At 42.8% G+C, this 21,629-nt stretch overlaps 1 protein-coding gene across 3 annotated transcripts in view; it reads right to left on the bottom strand.

The window, feature by feature from the left end:
- The window catches only part of ARHGAP4 (Rho GTPase activating protein 4), a 145,769-nt gene that overhangs the window by 54,707 nt on the left and 69,433 nt on the right, over positions 1-21,629 (bottom strand). For all 3 annotated transcript variants that reach the window (XM_033920717.1, XM_033920712.1, XM_033920724.1), the window contains one exon: positions 1,590-1,811. In XM_033920717.1, the coding sequence (XP_033776608.1) occupies positions 1,590-1,811 (222 nt within the window). The remainder of the gene's footprint in view (positions 1-1,589; positions 1,812-21,629) is intronic.

The raw sequence follows: 21,629 nt of genomic DNA, 5'->3' as shown, positions 1-21,629 counted from the left end.
TTCGATGGGAGGGATGTTATTGAATGAGAGTACCCAAGAAAGGGACTTGGGGGTAATGGTGGACATGACAATGAAGCCGACGGCACACTGCGCAGCGGCCACTATGAGAGCAAATAGAATGCTAGATATAATCAAGAAGGGTATTACAACCAGAATGAAAGAAATTATCCTGCCATTGTATCGGGCAATGGTGCGTCCGCATCTGGAGTACTGAGTCCAATATTGGTCGCCGAACCTTAAGAAGGATATGGCGATACTCGAGAGGGTTCAGAGGAGAGCAACACGTCTGATAAAAGGTATGGAAAACCTTTCATATGCTGAGAGATTGGAGAAACTGGGACTCTTTTCCCTGGAGAAGAGGAGACTTAGAGGGAATATGATAGAGACTTAAAGATTATGAAGGGCATAGAGAGAGTGGAGAGGGACAGATTCTTCAAACTTTCGAAAAATAAAAGAACAAGAGGGCATTTAGAAAAGTTGAAAGGGGACAGATTCAAAACGAATGCTAGGAAGTTTTTCTTTACCCAATGTGTGGTGGACACCTGGAATGCGCTTCCAGAGGGAGTAATAAGGCAGAGTACAGTACTGGGGTTCAAGAAAGGATTGGACAATTTCCTGTTGGAAAAGGGGATAGAGGGGTATAGATAGAGGATTACTGCACAGGTCCTGGACCTGTTGGGCCACCGCGTGAGCGGACTGATGGGCACGATGGACCTCAGGTCTGACCCAGCAGAGGCATTGCTTATGTTCTTATGAAAATGTTTTACAATTTTGAAAATAACCAAGTTTTCAGATGTTTGCAAAATATTTGAAGAGAGCCCAGATTTCGCAACTGTAAAGGAATATTATTTCATAGATCAGTTACAGGTTTCCCCCGCGAATTTGCAATTCGCGAATCACAGACTCACTTATTCGCAGTCTGCTCCGACTGCCTCTTCCTGTAGTAAAGTCAGGCTACACCAATCAGGAGCTGCATGTCAAAGCAGCTCCTGATTAGTGTAGCCCGATTTTACTACAGGAAGAGGCGGTTGGAGCAGACTGCGAGTGATTTTCTTCACCCGCCGACACTCCAGCTGCCCTCTTCTGCCTCCCCTGCCTTTTGATAGGCAAAAAACTGCATTTGAATTTCGGAGGATTACTGTATTTTGAAAAATAAAGATTTCCCCAGTTTGCCAGTAGAGGTGATGCCTTTCAGTGAAGGGAAGAAAAGTTTAAGTTTTTGTATGGTTCTGGTTATACCAGGTCTTTTTGAATTCCAAGATAAAGGAATTAGTAAAGGACAGATGCAAAACAAGAATAAATGTTATACAGGAACATTTAAGGTAAACCCTAGAGATTATTGGAAGCCAGTGAAGTTTAGTCAATAGCGGAGATACTGTATATTCTATGAGGGGTCAATACATGAACTTCATACCCTATAAAGGCATTTACTCCAGTCACAAGCTGAGTCCTTGTGCATTCACTGGTGCAGTGATCCGCCAGACAACCCAATTCCTTATATCTAAACAAAACTCTTGAAAGGAAGATTGGGGTGGGGCTGGCGGTGTGAGGTTTTAAGTACATTCAGGATACATTTCTCCACACCTTACCTCGTCCCCCTCATGTGGCTGGAACTCAAATTTCAGCGGTGGGCAGAAAGCAGCAGAGCTGGCTTCCATGACCTTTCCCTTGTCCCCGAGAGCATCCAGGCCCTCTACAGCCCTCCGCACAGCCCCCAGGCTCTCCTGATGCGAGGCCTCCACCTGCGTTTCTGCAGACAAATACACCCGTAGTGCTCGGCCCAGGGAGAGGTGGAAACCGAGGTCACAGCACTATAGGGTAGAATGAGGAAAGAGAAAGTGACTGAGGACTACAGCTCATGGGGACATGACATTCACAAGAAAAAGCAAATAATCCTGTTGACTTCATATTTATTTTGGGAAACACTAGTAGCATTAAATTTGAATTTTGAGCTAGAAATCCCACAAGGGGATTTTTAAATATCTTTTCCCCTTCCCCTTTCCTCTCTCTCTCTCTCTAAATACAGTCAAAAAAACTTTATTGGCACGACAATTCCCATATACATTAATGGATGGAGGTACATAGGGGTAATTCTATAACTGGGTGCCTCCAGTATGCCCACTAACACCATACACTTAGCACCAATTATATAATAGAAACAGAGAAACATGATGGCAGATATAGGACAAATGGCCCATCCAGTCCGCCCATCTGCAGTAACCATTATCTTTTCCTCTCTCTAAGAGATCCCACATGCCTATCCCAAGCTTTCTTGAATTCAGACATAATCTCTGTCTCCACTACCTCTTCCTACTGTTCCATGCATCTACCACCCTTTCTGAGCCTGTTTTCTCTTAACTTCATCCTATGCCCTCTCATTCCAGAGCTTCCTTTCAAATGAAAGAGAATCGACTCATGAACATTTATGTCATGTAGGTATTTGAACATCTCTATCATATCTCCCCTCTCCTGCCTTTCCTCCAAAGTATACATATTGAGATCTTTAAGGGCTCCTTTTATCAAGCCTTGCTAGCAGGGTTAACACGCGCGACTTTTCATCACGCGTTAACCCCTGCGCTGGCCAAAAAACTACCGCCTGCTCAAGAGGAGGCGGTCGCGGCTGGTGGTTTAATGCGCGCTATTACGTGCGTTAAACCGCTAGCGCAGCTTGATAAAAGGAGCCCTAAGTCTGTCCCCATATGCCTTATGACGAAGACCAGGCACCATTTTAGTAGCCTTCCTCTGGACCAACTCATCCTTTTTATATCTTTTTGAAGGTGATTGTACACAATATTCTTTTTTTTTTTTTTTTTTTTTTTTTAGTTCAATATTTTTTATTGAGTTTTTTGAAAAAATATAAGAAACAGTTCAAGTACAGGGTATCAAAAAATAAAACAAAACATTTAGTATAACAAATATTCAGTTACATTGTACAATGTAGAATTGAATCGTTTTAAAAGATCTAAAGTACTAGGACTGTTCATGAAAAAATAATAAAAGAAAAGATAAGAGGAAAGAGAAATTGAAGGAAGAAAGAAAAAGAATAAAATGAGGAAAAAGATGAAGGTAAAGAGGAAGAGGAAGAAGAAGAAGAGAGGAGTGTCTATGAAATAGATTGAACATATGAGTACACAATATTCTAAATGAGGTCTCACCAGAGTCTTATACAGGGGCATCAATGCCTCTTTTTTTCCTACTGGCCATACCTCTTCCTATGCACCCTAGCATCCTTCTAGCTTTCACCATCACCTTTTCAACCTTTTGGGCCACTTTAAGATCATCACATACAATCACACCCAAGTCCCGCTCTTCTGTCATGCACATAAGTTCTTCACCCCCCCTAAACTGTACCGTTCCCTCGGGTTTTTGCAGTCCAAATGCATGACCTTGCATTTCTTAGCATTAAATTTTAGCTGCCAAATTTCAGACCATTTTTCAAGCTTCACTAGGTCTTTCTTCATGTTATTCACATCATCCGGAGTGTCTACTGCATTGCAGATTTTGGTATCGTCCGCAAAGAGGCAAATCTTACCTTACAGCCCTTCAGCAATATCGCTTATAAAAATGTTAAAAGGAACAGGACCAAGAACAGAACCACTGGTAACATCCCTTTCCTCAGAGCAATCTCCATTGACCACTACCCTCTGTCGTCTTCTACTCAACCAGTTCCTGACCCAGCCTGTCACTATGGGGCCCATCCTGAAGGCACTCAGTTTATAAGATGTCTATCATCTGTGTGCCAGTATGCCCTTATAGAATACTAGAATAAACTCAGATTGGTGCTCCTAAATTTAGACATAACCATTTACACCAGGTCAATGGCAGGCCATGTAACACCTGTAACTTACAGTAATCTATAAATGTGTGCATATTGTGGAGACAGATCCACACCCCTTCCATGTTCCATCCATATGCACACAACCTGCAGTTATGCACTATCTTATGGAATAGTGCAGAGTGCATAAGTGTACAAGTCACACATAATTGCACAAACCAAGTTATAGAACTGCCTTTTATGTATTTTATCTGTAAACTCAAAAAGGTAAAAGTCCTACAGAGCACTGGGTCTCAAACGGTACAGAAGTAAAATATCAAAGACAATTCTTGTCCTGATGCTACTTTGTGTGTTGCCTCTGGTCAGATTACGTTTCTGTCCTGGTGACTGGATACCTTAAAGGCAATTCTATAAATTAACATTGTACCCTGTTTATAGAGTAGCATTTCTCATTTATTTATGTTTGATAAGATCGCATTTTTTACAATGCAAATTATGGCACATTACAATAAAAAGATCAAGAAAAATACTCCATTAGAATAAAAAAAGCAATTCATACATACAATAAAACCATTCAACTATTATTATTATTTTTTTATCATCTTTATTAAGGAGTCAACAGAAAACAGAAACAGCAATACCATAGAATGCCCTTACACAATCGTTACAAAAAGCAAATAGCACAAAATATAAGAGCATTATAAAAGGCATCCACAAACATTCAACTATTATAGCATTAACTGCATCCTCTGGTTAAAATTCCTACATGGACAGAACCACCTAGGCCTTTGAACCTACAAGTCCTTAAAAGCCAAGATTTAAAATATTTTAGATATTTGGAAGACCTTGAGATGTATTAATAAGTTAACTGAAATTCCTATAGAGAAATCCATGTCTCAGTCCTTGTGGCTGAACTCCAAGATTCAAATTGGTGGGTCCAAAATTGCCTGGAAAGAGTGGATGCAGGCAGGTATACGAACATTAGATGATGTTATATTAAATGAAAAATTGCTTGACTTTTCACGGTTGCAACAATCTTTTGCTATTTCAAAATCTCAATTTTACAAATGATTGCAGTTGAAGCAGGCCATTCAGAAAGGGTTCCCTGACTGGCGAAATTTTAAAAATCATTACAGCTTGCAGATCCTCTGTTTCCAGACAGATTTGCTAGGGCATCAGGCCACCAGGTGGTATAAATTAATATATGAACTTCTGAATAAGAAACCCAAAAATGCTCTTTGAGACATTTGGAGCATTGAGATTAAGCAGTATATTTCTGCATCTCGATGGCCACGTATTTGGTCTTGGAGGATGAGATGTACAGCGTAAGAATCTAGGAGACAAACATGTTTTTTTCTGTTACACCATTCTTTTTGGACCCCGGTTAGGATGAATAAGATGGATAGTGCTAAGTCTAATAGATGCTGGCACTGTCATCTATATATAGGAACATTGGATCATTTACTGTTTTATTGTCCTATGATACTGAGTTTTTGGAAGTCGATTTGGGGACATATTAATTTTGGAGTCTGCGATCCCTCTGACGTATGAGGTAGTGGTTTGAGGAACTGTTCTGCGTGTTAAACCCCCGATGGATAGATATAAAGGCCGACTCTTCTTAATTATGACAGGAACAGCTATGCAGTTGATCACGCGTACCTGGAAAAATTGGGACCGTCTTAATTTCACTTTCTGGTGGGCAAATCTGTGTTTAGTGTATAAATATGAAAAAATGAATGTTGATTTGGCAGGGAACACAAAAATATTCAAATTAGTGTGGGGTCCATTGGCGTCTTTTGTAGAATTGTTGTTTTATTTTTGCTGATATAATACTTGCACATCCAGGGGTAGAAGGGTGGGTATAGAAACATAGAAACACAGAAAATGACGGCAGAAAAGGGCCAAAGCCCATCAAATCTGCCCACTCCATTGACCCACCCCCCCTGACTTTACCCCCCTAGAGATCCCACATGTAAATCCCATTTACTCTTAAAATCTGGCACGCTGCTGGCCTTAATCACCTGCAGTGGAAGTTTATTCCAACGATCAACCACCCTTTCGGTGAAGAAATATTTTCTGGAGTCGCCATGAAATTTCCCTCCCTTGATTTTCAGCGGATGCCCTCTTTGATGGTTGGGAAGGGAGGTGGGCAGTGTTCCCTCTAAGCTGCGCTGGCGTGCGCTGGCGCACAAAATATTGCATCGCAGCGCACAAGTTTACGTCACAGCGCACGGCGTACGGAGATGGCAGGGCGGCGAGAGGAGAATCGGACGAGTTGGCGCTGGCGCCCGATATTTGTAGCGCACAGCGAAAAAAATTTTGCCCACAACACCCGCCCGCTTAGAGGGAGCACTGGAGGTGGGTATTTCTGGGTATTGATAAACTGATTCTGAGTGTTTATAAGTGCTTAATTGTTATGGTTATGGTTATGTCATGTATGTTAAGATGCACTTTTTGTAAGATCTGAAAATTTAATAAAAATTAAAAAAAAGAAGAAGAAAAAAAGGCAACTATTCCAAAGGAAGGGAGCTAAGAAACAGAATGTGTTCTTTCTGCTGGAGTCCCAGTAGGCACATAAGGGGTTGTGAAGAACAAGTTCAGAGATTGAAGATGATGAACAGGGAGGAGCATAGAGAATTAATGCAGCAAGGTAATCGGGGATCCTAGTGTGAGGCACTTATGTGTGTGAAGGAGATTAGCAGCAGAATTACAAAGGAGGTTGACAGAATGTCTTTATAAAGTGGTAGAAAGGTTAAGACAAGGGGCTGCTACATAACTTGGCAACATTGATAAACTGTAAGGTTTGGAGGTAGGCATGTAAGCAGACCAGTATCAGTGAGCTGTAGGCCTGTGCCTGTAATACCATTTTCAGGCCTTGGGCCTAGTATTAAAAAAAAAAAATCATTTTCCCTTCTATCAGCATCCTGGAATTTCAAGCTACTTCTCTGTTAGCCAAGGAGGCCCCTCTGCCTGAGGAATGTGTGATAAGAAGGATCCAGCATGGACCGGTGGTCGGCAGAGCCTGGCAATCTTATCTCTAGGACAATTTATGAGGACATCGGACCTTGGGCAGATAATACAGGACACTTCGGTATGTGAGAAAGAAATCTGCCTGGTAACAAGGACTTTATTGGTCAAAAAAACCCTTTTGGCAAGGGTCAGAAGACAAGAAGAAGGAAGTACGTGACTAGTCTCAGGGAGTTGGTAGTGGGGTGTGGAAGAGATAACTTTAAAATTATACTGGAGAGAAAGAGAAGGGATGCTGGAGTGATGGCATGTACCTTACCAGACCTAAGATCACAGAGAAGAGTTCCCTTGGCTGCTCCTTGTAAGAAGATACCAGTCTTCACCTGGACTTTGCAACTTTTTCTCTAACTTGTCTGAGATTGATATCAGCTGATCACCCAAGCTAAGCCTACTATAAGCCCTGTGAAGTTTCCTGTGTGCGGAAATTCTGCAGCTGTCCAAGTAACTGTGGTCCACTTCTGGCTCATTGCCCTGGATTGCAGCCTGGGAATGAAAATGGTGAGCAGGTTAGCCATTTAGTTTACGGGGATTTTAGTTTAGAATTCCCTCCTGTGCACATGACAGGTAGTTTAGGGGACTTCATCTGTAATTTAGCCATTTGGGACATCTAGCTGTTTATCTCTCTTGGAGATCTTAGTATATGCTGTGTGCTATATATTTAGTTCTGATGACAAGGGTACACCAGTAACTACCACTGGTTTAGTAATTATTTAGATAAGCCTAACTGTGTGTTCTTTTCTCTTAGTAACCTAGTTTCTTTGCATAATCTATATCAGGGGTGTCCAACCTTTTGGCTTCCCTGGGCTGCATTGGCCGAAAAAAATGTTTCTGGGGCCGCACAAATGCGCAAACGCTGCAGCAAGACAGAGGAGGGAACTGGCAAGATGGTAAACACCCGGGGGCAGCAGAGGAAAACACTGCATCGCCCTCGAATGGGGCTGCACAAAATACTTCGCGGGGCCGCAGGTTGGACACCCCTGATCTATATCAATATCATTTTGTGCCTAGTTGTTCAGTGTTATTGTGTTCATTTATGAATATTTATCTATGCATGCATGTAACTAAGCATTACATACCCTGAATACATGTGCAAGTATGTTTTCTGTAGAGATAACCATAAAATAAAGACAATTGCTTTCAGGACAGTGTGGTCATTGCCTATAAGCGAATAGACAAGCTAAAAGTTGTTCCTTGGGACCTAACATTTATTGCAGTGCTAAGAAGATAAACTCCTAGACAGATGAGATTTTTATTATCAGTAATTGCATAGCACTAATCATCCTACATTTATTATGGGGACTTGTCTGGGAATCTATGTGGTCTTGGTGAACCTTGTCCTTTGGAGTCAGTTACAAAGTAGTCCTGTGGAGTCTGCGGATACAAGGGCTAGTCTCAACGCTGGACAAACCCTTCCTCAAGTGTGTGAAGTGGTGTCTGCTGAAGAGGTGCGAATTCCTGGCCTTGTGCAAGACTTTGCTTGTCCCTTTGTTTGGCCTATGGTCAATGTCTATTGGAAAACTTGGGATTTTTCAATTCCAACACTTCTTTTCTGAACCATGGGTTGGTTCTTGGTACTTTACCATTCTTCTCTTAGTCCCTTCACTAAAACACATTTATTCAAGAAGGGACATGATCTTTTCTGTCACAGCCCCTCAGATTTGGAATTCGCTCTTAATCAATATAAGGGAAGAAAAATTACTTAGTAAGTTCAAAGGTCTCCTGAAAAGCTGGCTTTTTAAGGACGCCTTTAACTGAGTTATTTGAATTCTATATAATTAGGATACTTTTTAGTGGATTAATAATGCTGTTAAGCGAAAATTGAGCATTAAACCTTTTCCCATCCTATTGTTTCATTACCTATGCCCTTTTTATTTTGTTTACAAATTGTATTTAATCCTTTTTTTTTCCCCCTGTTGTGTTTTGCTGGTCAAAAGTTATATTAAGTGTCTGGTTTAATCAATGTGTTTTTCTTTTTTACCCCGATTTTATTGTATTTTGTAAATTGCATTGGATTATGGTTTTGCGATCAAATCAAATCTTTAAATAAACTTGAAACTTATCTTTGCAAAATAAATCAGGAGTCGAAAGTTGAAGGCATTATCCTAACTTGAAGAGTTAAAGGTCGAAAACATCCTTAAAAAGAAAGCATTTTAACTTACTCTTAAATCTATCAAGAAAACATTCTTCTCTTAATTGAATGGGAAGGGAGTTCCACGTTTGCGGTGCCGTGACTGAGAAAATGTATTGCCATCGTGTGTTAATAATTTTAAGCCACACTCGTGCTCTCTCGTCCTTAACATCTGTACCTCTTTAAAATCTTTGCCAGCGTGAGCAACTACTCTAGCCTGTTGCTCACACAGGCCTGGTTTCCTCTGAAATCACTTCCAGATCATGGGGCCAGGAAGTGACATCAGAGGAAAACCCAGTGCAAGTAGCAGGCGGAGAAGCTGCTATCGCTGGCAAAGATTTAGAGGTAAGGAGTGGGAAGGGATGGTGCGAGTGCAGCGTGGGGACATAGAAGGAGCAGGGAGGGAGGGAGAGAGGGCAGAGAGGAGGGCACAAGGAGCACCACAGCCCCGGGTATCTCCCACCCTTGCTATACCACTGATCCCTCATAAAGATGTTAACAAGAGCTGGGCCAAGGACCGATCCCTTCAGTACACCACTGGTAATATCCTCTTCCTCTGAGTGAACTCCATTTATCATCACCCTCTGTCTTCTTCCAGGTTCTAACCCAGTCAGTGACTTTTCAGTCCAGACACACACACAAGCAGAAGGGTTAAAAAGAATTTCATGAGCCATGCGCTGTATGTTTTCCTCACTTGTTTCCCAATAGGAAGTGTACTTGTGTACTGGGACCTGATATAATATTTGCAGCTTTGCCTCTTCAGAGGTGGGTTGCTGTGTGAGTCCTAGGAGTTTAAAATTATAGTTTATAGGCGCTGAGTGTGGTTTTTAAAGGGTTTTGCTACTTCACAAAGTACAGAGTTGTGGAGGGAGTTTATGACATTTTTAGTGAGGTTCCAGCAGAATTTAAATATTCTTTTTTTATACAATGAGCAGTAAGAGGAAATGTCCTAGTTCTGCTCATGCTAAGGGAGTTCCTGTGGAGGAATAGCAGCTGCTTGCAGAATGGAGGCTTACCACTGCCATTAGGAATGTGTCTCAGATCAGAGATGTCAAAGTCCCTCCTCAAGGGCCGCAATCCAGTCGGGTTTTCAGGATTTCCCCAATGAATATGCATGAGATCTATGTTCATGCACTGCTTTCAATGCATATTCATTGGGGAAATCCTGAAAATCCAACTGGATTGCGGCCCTCGAGGAGGGACTTTGACACTCCTGTTCTAGATTTAAAATGAACCACAGATTTCAGTGTAAACTGATTTTTTTACTTGTAAATTCCAGACTTTTTGTAAAGTGAAAATCAGTCTAAACCAGGGATCTCAAAGTCCCTCCTCAAGGGCCGCAATCCAGTCAGGTTTTCAGGATTTCCCCAATGAATATGCATTGAAAGTAGTGCATGCACATAGATCTCATGCATATTCATTGGGGAAATCTTGAAAACCCGACTGGATTGCGGCCCTCAAGGAGGGACTTTGAGACCCCTGGTCTCTAAACTGATTTTCATCCTAATTTTATCCTCTACAGTAACTGCTTCTTAAAACTCACAACTGTGATCGCAGCCTCAACACAGATGCTGAACCACTCCAACAGAGAAAGTGCAGCATTTTTAGGTGGGCCAGACCCTGCCAACTCTCAGGTGCATAACAGTTCCTCCATCATCTCAGGCAAATTTGTTGACAGTTCTGCCTCCCTCTAGTCTAAACCATATCTAGTATACCCATCATTCTCCATTTGCTTACTTTCCCCCATCATTTTTAGCATGCTTTCACACCCAATCTGAGGCTGGAGTTGTCCTTTAAGAAATGTAAATCTGGAATGAAAACTTGGTTTTATGTGAGGCATTTGTTAGAACAAGGAACCAGGGAAGCTAAGGTTCAAATCTCTCTATTGTTCTTTGTGATCTTGGACAAGTCACTTAATTTCGGGTTGGTTTCGGTGCTGAATCCAAACAGAAATTGAAACTGGGTTGGCCTCTAAATTCTATAGACTGTGTTTCAGGCATGAAAAGGCTTTTATAAAATAACTCTATGGGTTAAATGCACATAAAAATGCACACAGTGGCAAGAAGCTGCATACTTTTATGTTACCTGTGTTTAGGCATGTTCTGGGGTGGAGTTTGGAGGAGGAAGGGGGGAATATCACAATTTATCTGCATAGTTTATAAAATATGCATGCACATTACTTGCTAACATTTACCCCTGGACCTGAGCAGACATATGTACAAGGCTCCAATCTAGCTGCAATTTCTGTCACTTTACCCTTACTATCTTATAAGACACAGAGGTACCTATGAGTATTTATAAAATAGATTGGAAATAAGCATCCGCTTGCCTTCCTAACCTTGGTGTCCTCACATATAATTAACCCCTAAAGAATTTCTAAATTTTTGTGTCCATGGAAAAAATGCTTTGTAAATAACTGTGTTTATAAAATACACATCATCATGATGCTGCACTTTCCTCTATCCAGGCTACACATCCAGGAACACCTACACGTAGATCATGCAAAAGGATGTGCGCTATTCTCTTGTGTATACTTTTATGCATGTATGCAGCTGCAGAATTCCTCAAAAGCCCTTTTTCTGTGTGTAAAACAGGCTTTACATGAGGAAAAGCTTCCTATAAATGCCCCCATAATTTTATGGAATGCCCAGAACACAACTTCCTGCATCAGAGCGTGCCTGATGCAGCTACCTATATATATATGTGTATGACAATTTACACATGCAAATTGTAGCTTTTTTTTCACATATGTAGACCTTTTCAAAATGCTTGCTGCTTGCTTACTATTTTATAAGAGCCCTGTGTTTTTGAAAACTAAAAGTGTTAAAAATATATTCTTTCATTTCATTTATTGTTATAGGGGTGACAAGTGTCTTTTTATATTTTTGCCCGATTACCCTTGCCAGCAAGTTTGGACTCTTCTTGGCTGTATTTTTGATCCTGCGTGATATTTTCAGGTTTGGTATCTTTCTCTTTGGCTCTTCTTCCTTTCTCTGGCTTTCTCACTCAAATTCTTTTTCATCTCTTTTTCACTAGTTCCCTGTTTTCCCCTTCTGTCCCCACCCGCTCCCGGTACATTTCATAGTAACATAGTGGATGACGGCAGATAAAGACCCGAATGGTCCATACAGTCTGCCCAACCTGATTCAATTTAAATTTTTTAAATTTTTATTCTTAGCTATTTCTGGGCAAGAATCCAATGACTTATTCCAGTTGAGTAGCAATAAACAAAAACGGAACAAGGTGGGCGGGTGTATTAGCATTAACTTGCACCCGACTTCCTCTTCAGCTTCCTGTGATTCTGTTAAATGTTTTTTTTCTCTCTCTTTCCGGTGTTTCTGGTTTTATCATTTGACAGGATGGCTTGTTCTCGCACAGAAAGTGGCTTTACCTGTAAACAGACTAAGCAAGTTGCTATGGGCAATCACTGATGTTGCACTGTCAGCTGTAGCTGTGCTATCTTGTTATTCACATAGTTAAAGGACAGCTAGGGATATAAATATCATGCCACTGTACACAGAGCCAGAGCATGCGGGCCCACTGTTATGCCAAACAGTGCTCTGGGTAATCCTGGAAGCCCAGCAACTACTGCAGTCACTCATTGATACGCTGTCTTAACTTGGGTTTCAGGGCTCTGTTATTTCGTGGTTTTCTTCCTATCTTTCCCTTCGCACCTTTAGAGTAAGCTCTAGAGGATCCTCCTCTGCTGCCATTCCGCTATTGGTTGGCATACCTCAGGGATCTGTCCTGAGACCTCTTCTTTTCTCTATCTGCACTTCTCTTGGTACTCTAATTTCATCCCACGCGTTCCAGTACCATCTTTATGCTGATGACTCGCAAATCTACCTCTCTACCCCTGAAATTTCTATGGGAATCCAGGCCTGAGTCTTGGCCCGCCTATTTGATATTGCTACCTGGATGTCTCACCGTATCTAATATTAAACATGGCCTTATCTTTCCTCCTAAACCCATCTCTCCTTTGTCCCCATTCTCTATAGCAGTGGATAACACTCTCATCCTCCCTGTCTTGTCGGCTCGCAACCTCGGAGTCATCTTTGACTCATCGCTCTCCTTCTCCTTGTATATCCAGCAGACTGCCATAACTTGTCATCTTTTTCTCTATAATATTGCTAAAATCCATCCTTTCCTTTCTGAGCACACTGCAAATACATTCATTCACGCTCTTGTCATCTCTCGTCTGGATTACTGCAATGTGCTTCTCACAGGTCTTCCACTAAGCCATATCTCTCCCCTTAAATCTTCAAAATGTTGCTGTGCATCTCATATTCTGCCAAGATCGTTATATCCACATTACTCCTCTCCTCAGGTCACTTCACTGGCTCTCTGTCCTTCTCCACATACAATTCTTACTGACATTCACATGTACTTACTCTGCAGCTCCTCAATATCTCTCCTCTCTTTTACTCCTTATACTTACCCTCGGAAACTTTGTTTGTCAGACAAGTCCCTCCTGTTGGTACCCTTCTTCTCTACTACCAACTCCCATCTCCGTCCCTTCTACCTTGCTGCGCCAAGTGCCTGGAACAACCTGCTTGGCTTGTTACATTATGCTCCGTCTCTAGTGATATTCAAATCTAGACCGAAAGACCACTTTTTTGAAGTGGCATTTACATAGTAGATGATGACAGCAGATAAAGACCCAAACGGTCCATCTAGTCTGCCCAACCTGATTCAATCTAAAAATTTGTTGTTTTTTTCTTCTTCTCCTTAGCTATTTCTGGGCATGAATCTAAAGCTCTGCCCGGTACTGTTCTTAGGTTCCAACTACTGAAGTCTCCGTCATAGCTCACTCCAGTCCATCTACATCCTCCCAGCCATTGAAGCCCTCCCCAGCCCATCCTCCACCAAACGGCCACATACAGACACAGACCATGCAAGTCTGCCCAGTACTGGCCTTAGTTTCTTCAATATTTACTGTTATTTTCTGATTCTAGATCCTCTGTGTTCATCCCATACATTTTTGACCTCCATCACCGTTTATCTCTCCACCACAACTCTCGGGAGCACATTCCAGGCATTCACCACCCTCTCTGTAAAGAAGAATTTCCTTACATTGCTCTTGAGTCTCCCTCCCCTCAACCTCGAATTATGTTCTCTGGTTTTACTATTTTCCTTTCTCCTACCAACATATCTGTCTGTCAACCCCTCAATAGTTCCCTACCACCTCTCCTGCCCCCTCTAATTCCCTTCATGAGCACTAAGCTCAGACTCCCCTTTGTCCTATGTGATTTCACCTCATAGGACCCCCCTCTAATTCCCTACATGAGCACTATGTACTGACTCCCTTTTGTCCTGTGTGTCTGTCATAATTAGATTGTAAGCTCTTCTGAGCAGGGACTGTCTCTTGCATGTACAATCTGCAGTGCTGCATGTGTCTGGTAGCGCTATAGAAATAATAAATTGTTGTTGTTGAACAACAAATTAACAAACGGATGGACAAAGGGAACTCCATAGACATCGTATATTTAGATTTCCAAAAAGCCTTTGACAAGGTACCCCATGAACCCCTACTTCGTAAACTGAAGAACCATGGGGTGGAAGGAGACGTACATAGATGGATCAGAAATTGGTTGGGAGGTAGGAAGCAGAGGGTAAGAGTAAAGGGCCACTACTCGGACTGGAGGAGGGTCACAAGTGGTGTTCTGCAGGGGTCGGTGCTTGGACCGCTGCTTTTCAATATATTTATAAATGACATAGGATCGGAAGAAATGCGAAATAATAAAATTTGCAGACGACACCAAACTATTTAGTGGTGCTCGGACTAAAGAGGACTGCGAAGAATTACAAAGGGACCTGAACAAACTAGGGGAGTGGGCGATGAGATGGCAGATGAAGTTCAATGTAGAGAAATGTAAAGTATTGCATGTAGGAAGCAGAAACCCGAGGTACAGCTATACGATGGGAGTACCCAAGAAAGGGACTTGGGGGTAAAAGTGGACAAGACAATGAAACCGTTGGCACAGTGTGCAGCGGCCGCTAAGAGAGTGAATAGAATGCTAGGTATAATCAAGAAGGGTATTACAACCAGATCGAAATAAGTTATCCTGCCATTGTATCGGGCGATGGTGTGTCCGCATCTGCAGTACTGTGTCCAATATTGGGCTGTACCTTAAGAAGGATATGGCGATACTCGAGAGGGTTTGGAGGAGAGCGACACATCTGATAAAGGGTATGGAAAACCTTTCATACACTGAGAGACTGGAGAAACTGGGGCTCTTTTCCCTGGAGAAGAGGAGAATTAGAGGGGATATGATAGAGACTTACAAAATCATGAAGGGCATAGAGAAAGTAGAGAGGGACAGATTCTTCAAACTTTCAAAAACCACAAGAACGAGAGGGTATTCGGAAAAGTTGAAAGGGGACAAATTCAAAACCAATGCTAGGAAACTTTTCTTCACCCAAAGGGTGGTGGACACCTGGAATGCGCTTCCAGAGGGCGTGATAGGACAGAGTACGGTATTAGGGTTCAAGAAGGGATTGGACAGTTTTCTGAAGGAAAAGGTGATAGAGGGGTATAGATAGAGGACTACTACACAGGTCCTGGACCTGTTGGGCCGCCGCACGAGCGGACTGCTGGGCACGATGGACCTCTGGTCTGACCCAGCAGAGGCACTTCTTATGTTCTTAACAAACATTTATTACCACAGGGATGTGATGGGATGGAAGGAAAGGGAATGGGAGAGGATGGGGACTAAACTATGTCAAGAAATATCCAGAGAAGGGTAGAGCAGAAAATCACACAATACAAAACTAAGATCTACTCCCTTCCAATGCTAAGGCAGGTAAATTAGGACCCAATCCAGAGTTTACACAATAAAAGTGGAGAAAAAGACTCAGTTAAAGGCACTAGTGGCTAGGAATCCACTGCTATAGCAAGCACTATAATTGTACAAGCACACTCAGTGGTTACATAGCAGTTACAGGTCAGAGAAAAAAAACTCCACTGTGTGTACATGTACAATTATAGTGCTTGCTGTAGCAGTGGTTTCCTGAGGTGTTTTTCCTCCACTTTTATGGTGTATTCTCTGGATTGGGTCCTAATTTACCTGCCTTAGCATCAGAAGGGAGTAGATCTTAGTTTTGTACTGACTAAACTATGTCCCCATCAACCTTGCAGCCTCGGAACCTCCCTGCCCACCTGGTCTAGCATCACCTCTCTTCCCCCCTTCCCCCCCCCCCGACCCAACGCAGCTACTCTTTGTCACCTGCCTGCTGCATACCTTTAAAGTCAGTCTTTGGCTTTGCAGACCAGCAGTAGCCATACAGAAAGGCTGACTGCGGTCTGTACTGGGCTTTTCCCTCTGACCTGGCCCACCCCTTCTGACTTGACTTCCTGTTTCAGAAGAGTTACCTAGGTCAATGGGAGAAGCCAGTGCAGACTGCAGGCAGCTTTTCTATACAGCTGCCACTGACCTGCAGGTCTGAAGATTGACTTTAGGTGGTGGGCGGGTGGCAGAGAGCAGCCATGTTGGATCCAGAAAGTAGGGGGAGGTGATGCTGGACCAAGTAGACTTAAGGGCCGGGTGTGTATGTGGAAGAGCAGCCATGATAGGTCCGGGAGGGAAGGGAGGTGATGTTGGACCCGGGGGGGGGATGGTAGAGAGGGAATTGAAAGAACTGGGGCAAAGCCAAGGCAGGATGGAGAAGAAAAGAAAGGAAATAAGGAGAGCTGGACCTGGGGGAGGGAGGGGGAGAGAGAGTGTTGGACCTGGGGGAGGGAAAGAGGGAAGGAGAGAGAGTATTGGAGTTGGGGGGAGGGAGAGAGAGTTGGACCTAGAGGTAGAGAAGGAAGACAAATCTGAGGTTGAGAGAAAGGAAGACATTACAAGACCTGTTAAATGCAGGCTGGGGATGTTGTGGGGACAGTACCGTAATGACGGGCATGGTGTGGGGACGGAAAAGAATAGCCCAGGAATGGGGGTAGATGGGGACCAGACTATGTCCTTGTGTAAAGGGACATGCAGAAACTCACATACAGTCCCACCTTGAGCAAACATCATACCATAATTTTTGGTTCTCTGTCTTAACCACAATGTATTGCAAAGATAAAGATTTCCAGACTTCCAATATAAGCCACACACTACCTTTCTACAGTCCAATTTGCTTCACTTCCCCTCCCCTAAGGATATTCTGTGTCCAAAGTCTTGATTTAGTCCTCTCACCCCTACCGCTAAAGATCCTTTCAGCCTATCTCAGACTTTACCTGGCAACAATGTCAAGTTTGCTGGTCTGTATTTTTTTTTGATTCCCCCTTGAAGTCTTTGTAATAACTTGACATTGCATTGACCATCCTCCTGTCTTCAGGCACACTGGCAGATTTGAATGATAGGTTACAGGTTTGAATATCATAGTTATTTTAAGATACTATCTAGTCCAGATGATTTGCTAAATTTTAATTTGACAAGTTATTCTGTCACATCTTCCAGTTTCAGAGTTCTTTGCTTCAGTTCCTCGGAAGCATAGGCATAGGCTGTTTGAGGAGGCTAAAATGGGCAGGGCTAGGGTCAGGGTATGGGTGTGGCTAGGGTGGTGTATGGGGCGGAGTAGAATGGAATGGAGCAAGTTAAAATCTTGAAGTGAGGAACACCGCCTATGTCAACACTAAAAGGACAGTAGGACACTTTTGAACACAGCCAGGAATGAGTCCTTCACTATGGCCCTGTTTTACTAAGGTGCGCTAACCGATTAGCGCGCGCTAAACACTAACACATGCATGTCAGTCTATGGACGCATTAGCGTTTAGCGTGCGCTAATCGGTTAGCGCACCTTAGTACAACAGGGGATATTTGGCTCTGGTGCAGCTGTATCAGCTGCCTCTCCAGTACTTCTGTTACTGATAGTAATGTGCACACTAAGGGCTCCTTTTACGAAGCCACGTTAGCGGCTTTAGCGCACGCACCTTTTTAGCGTGCGCTAACCCCCGCGCTAGCCGAAAAGCTACCGCCTGCTCAAGAGGAGGCGGTAGCGGCTAGCGCGGCCGGCAAATTAGCGCGCGCTATTACGCCCATTAAACCGCTAACGCGGCTTCATAAAAGGAGCCCTAAATGACAGAAAACCTAAAATAAAGCACCAAATTAACGCAACATATTAAACAGAACAATATTTGCGGTATTCTAGAAATATATGCAAGTGTTTGAACACTTGGCTCACAGACAGAGCTTCCTAGTCCAGCACCTTCCTGGTTACCATGTGAACAGTGATGCTCAGCAACACTGTAACAGAAATTTTGTGGTTAATGGCAACCATAAAATGATTTGCCTATCAGGTTTTGGGTTTTATGAGGGGGCAGATTGCCAAACAGCCACAAGGCTTCAGATGTGCCAGCCTTAAATTTATTTATTCATTCATTTTTCTCTACCGTATTAGTCTGAGATCCAGGGAAACCCAGGGTTCCAACCCACTGCCACTCCTTGAGATCACGAACAAGTCACCTAACCTTCCATAGCCTCGAGTACAAACAGATTGTAAGTTCCATAGAGACAGGAAAATGTCTACTGTACTGAAAGTAAATTGCTTTGAACTATAATTGAAAGAGGCATGAGCTAAATCCAAATCCACAATCCAGTACAAGGCATATTTTGAAGTACAGTGATGCCTTGGAATCCGAACTTAATCCGTTCCAGAACCCCGTTCGAGTTCCAAAGCGTTCGAGTTCCAAGACAATTTTTCCCATTGAAAATAATAGAAACTGGATTAATCCGTTCCTGGGTCCCACAAACTCAAATTTTAACAGGAAATACACTGGATTTTAAGGTAAAATATTAACAAATATTCCAAAGCAGCATTCAAATTCTGGGGCACAAACCCACACATACAATGTGCAGGGTGTTCGGATTCCAAGACAAAATTTACTACAAAATAAAGTTTGGATTCCAAGTCGTTCGAGTTCTGGGGCGTTCAGATTCTGAAGTACCACTGTAATACAAACCCCTAAAAGATCAGGATCTATAAAGCAATTCAAGCATACCATAACAGTACTAACCTTCCAGGAGGTCACACAACAAGGGTCTTACTAGAAAAAGGCAACCCCGTAAACATTAGGTGGGCAGAAGAATATCAATATGCCTTTTGGAAAACTAAACAAACTCGATTAGTACAGGTCAGTCCTACATAGACATTCAATGCTAACAGAAGATCTAGCCTTTTTCAAATACATGTAGACCCTCAAATATAGAATAAGCAACTACAAACTAAAATCTGAAATATGTAGATAAAAATTAAACTGAAACCCCCAAGAACCCACACTTTGCATATAGGGTAACTCTAGAGAAATAGAAACAGTGATGTACTATGCAAATATAAAAAGAGCAGATGTAAATTTTAAAAACATCCCGTAATTTACAATGTAGCAATTAGACTAACAAATAAAATGAAAACAGAAAATATGAGGGGGCTAAAAGTTCTCAGCCCAACCAAGACTGGAAAAAATGTCAAAATAACGCTCAGAATTTAGGAAGTTGGTTGGTTTGGCTGAGAACTTTTCAGCACCCCATGTAAGGTGATATCTTTTTATGGACTAACTTATTACAATTTTTAACTAGTTTTCAGAGGTCAAAACATCCTTCCTTAATTTAGAACAAGCAAAGTATAACAGCAGTATACTGTCCAGACATGAAGGAAGAGGTTTTGGCCTCTGAAATCTGAAAGCTAGTCCAAAATATATTTAGTCCAATAAAAAGGTATCAACTTATTTTCCTTTTTTTAAAATTTTATTTATGTTTATTAATGGACTAACACAGTCATCACATTATTTCATCCTAAATTAAAAGAAAAATGATTTTCTCTATCTTTACTGTCTGGCCATTGAATTTTTTTAAACTGTGTTGGTCCTAGTCTCTGGTTACTGCTTTCCTGTCTTCTTTTCAAGGGCCTTCTTTTTTCTCTTCTGTCTTCTTCACCTCCTCCACTATATCCAACTCTAGCATTGATCTGTTCCTTTCAGCTTTCTTCCATTTTTTCCTGCCTATCCATTCAAATTTAATTCATATCATCCAGACTTCAGGCTCCCTCTTTTTCCTGCTCTCTCTTTCCATTTCTTTCCCTCACTTTTCTCTCCGATTCTCCTTCCTCTCACTTCCCAGCTTTTTACTAACTCTTTCATCTCTCCCCCTTCCATCCAGCATCTTCTCTTTCTACTCCTGCATCCAGCGAAGCCGCTCTTGTCTCTCTCTCTTTTCTCCCCTTGCCATCCAGCATACCCACTCCTCTCTCTCTCCTTCCCCTGCCATCAGTATATCCTCTGCTGACCCTCTTCCTCCTCCCCCTGCAATCCAGCATATTACATTACATTGTCATTTGTATACCGCATAACCTAATATAGTTCAATGCGGTGCACAGCTTTAAGATTCTATAAGCAGCGATGGGCATATGCAAATTTTGCGAATCTTCGCTACTCTCCACCAACTTCATTTGCATGAGCATTTTTTGGAGAATGACTTGCTTTTTTAAAATTGCAACTATAACAACTGTGACAGCAGCCCGTTGTTGTTTTAGGTGGTTTTTTGAGAATCTAGCCCTCAGGCCTTTGGTTGACTTCCATTCTGTATTTAACATTTTTTTATCACGTGGGGATGATCTTAGACTTGCAAAGGAAAGATATAGATATAGATATTTTTTTTTTTTTTCATTTTTATTATGCCTGGAAATAGCCCAGGCCTCTCTGGAGCTCAGAGTGCTTATACCCTACACCAGTGTATTGCAAACTGTGTGCTGCAGCACACCAGTGTGCCTCCTGAGATTTCAGGTGTGCCATGACACACTGGCAAGGAGAGTCGTCCACGCTGGCTGACTGCCTACAGGACGTGCCTCTCATGGCGAGAGGCACATCCTGTAGGAAGTCAGCTGGCGCAGATGACTCTCTTCTTTTGGCCAGTGTCTCTCCTCCTCTTCCTGCACCTCCTGGATCCCTCCATCAAAGCGGTTTGTGGTCAGATGGGCGTCCACACACTTCCGGGTGCCTTCTGGTTGGGGCACTGGATTTAGTGTGCAGCCGGCTGGAAAGTTTGCGAGACACTGCCCTGCACCATCCCCTATAAGTCACTTACATCTCTCTGCCTTGTGCACCCAGCTCTACCCTCAACAGATACCAGTCCTGGGAGCATAGAGAACTGCAGGCTGTTTTGTGCCTGTTTCTATCTGTCCTGTCCTCACATGCTGCCTGTTGGCACAGGAGGGAAGGGCATGAGGGTGGAGTGACCATATGAAAACAGAAAACAATTGCTCAGCAACCTTTTCCATCCCCCTCCCCTCTTGTTTCTCCCATGCTGCCTGCAATGTATGCTCCAGCTTCCTTTTCTTCCTTTCCCATTTTATGCAGTGCAGACTGCAGATGAGGGAGGAGAAGGTGAGGCTGCAGCAGATACTACAAAGCAGAAAACAATTAATCTGCTCCTTTCACCAACCTCTCCCCTCCTGTTTCCTGGTAAATGTCTAAAGGCAAAGACTTGGAACAGGTTATCTGGGGGGAGGGTAGACCGCCCCGGGCACCATCTTGGTGGGAGCGCCAGCCCCTCTCTGCCCTCACACACCACGCTCGCGCCCTCCCTTCCCCACCCCCTCATACCTCTTTAAATCTTTGCCAGCATGAGCAACTACTCTGGCCTGCTACTTGCGCCAGCCTGGCTCCCTCTGAAATCACTTCCGGGTCACAGGGCCAGGAAGTGACTTCAGAGGGGAAAG

Source organism: Geotrypetes seraphini, chromosome 1 (genome assembly GCF_902459505.1).
Source record: "Geotrypetes seraphini chromosome 1, aGeoSer1.1, whole genome shotgun sequence".
In the NCBI taxonomy this organism is placed as follows: domain Eukaryota; kingdom Metazoa; phylum Chordata; class Amphibia; order Gymnophiona; family Dermophiidae; genus Geotrypetes; species Geotrypetes seraphini.
Note: the sequence above shows the minus strand (reverse complement) of the source record. Positions and strands in the feature narration are given on the sequence as shown.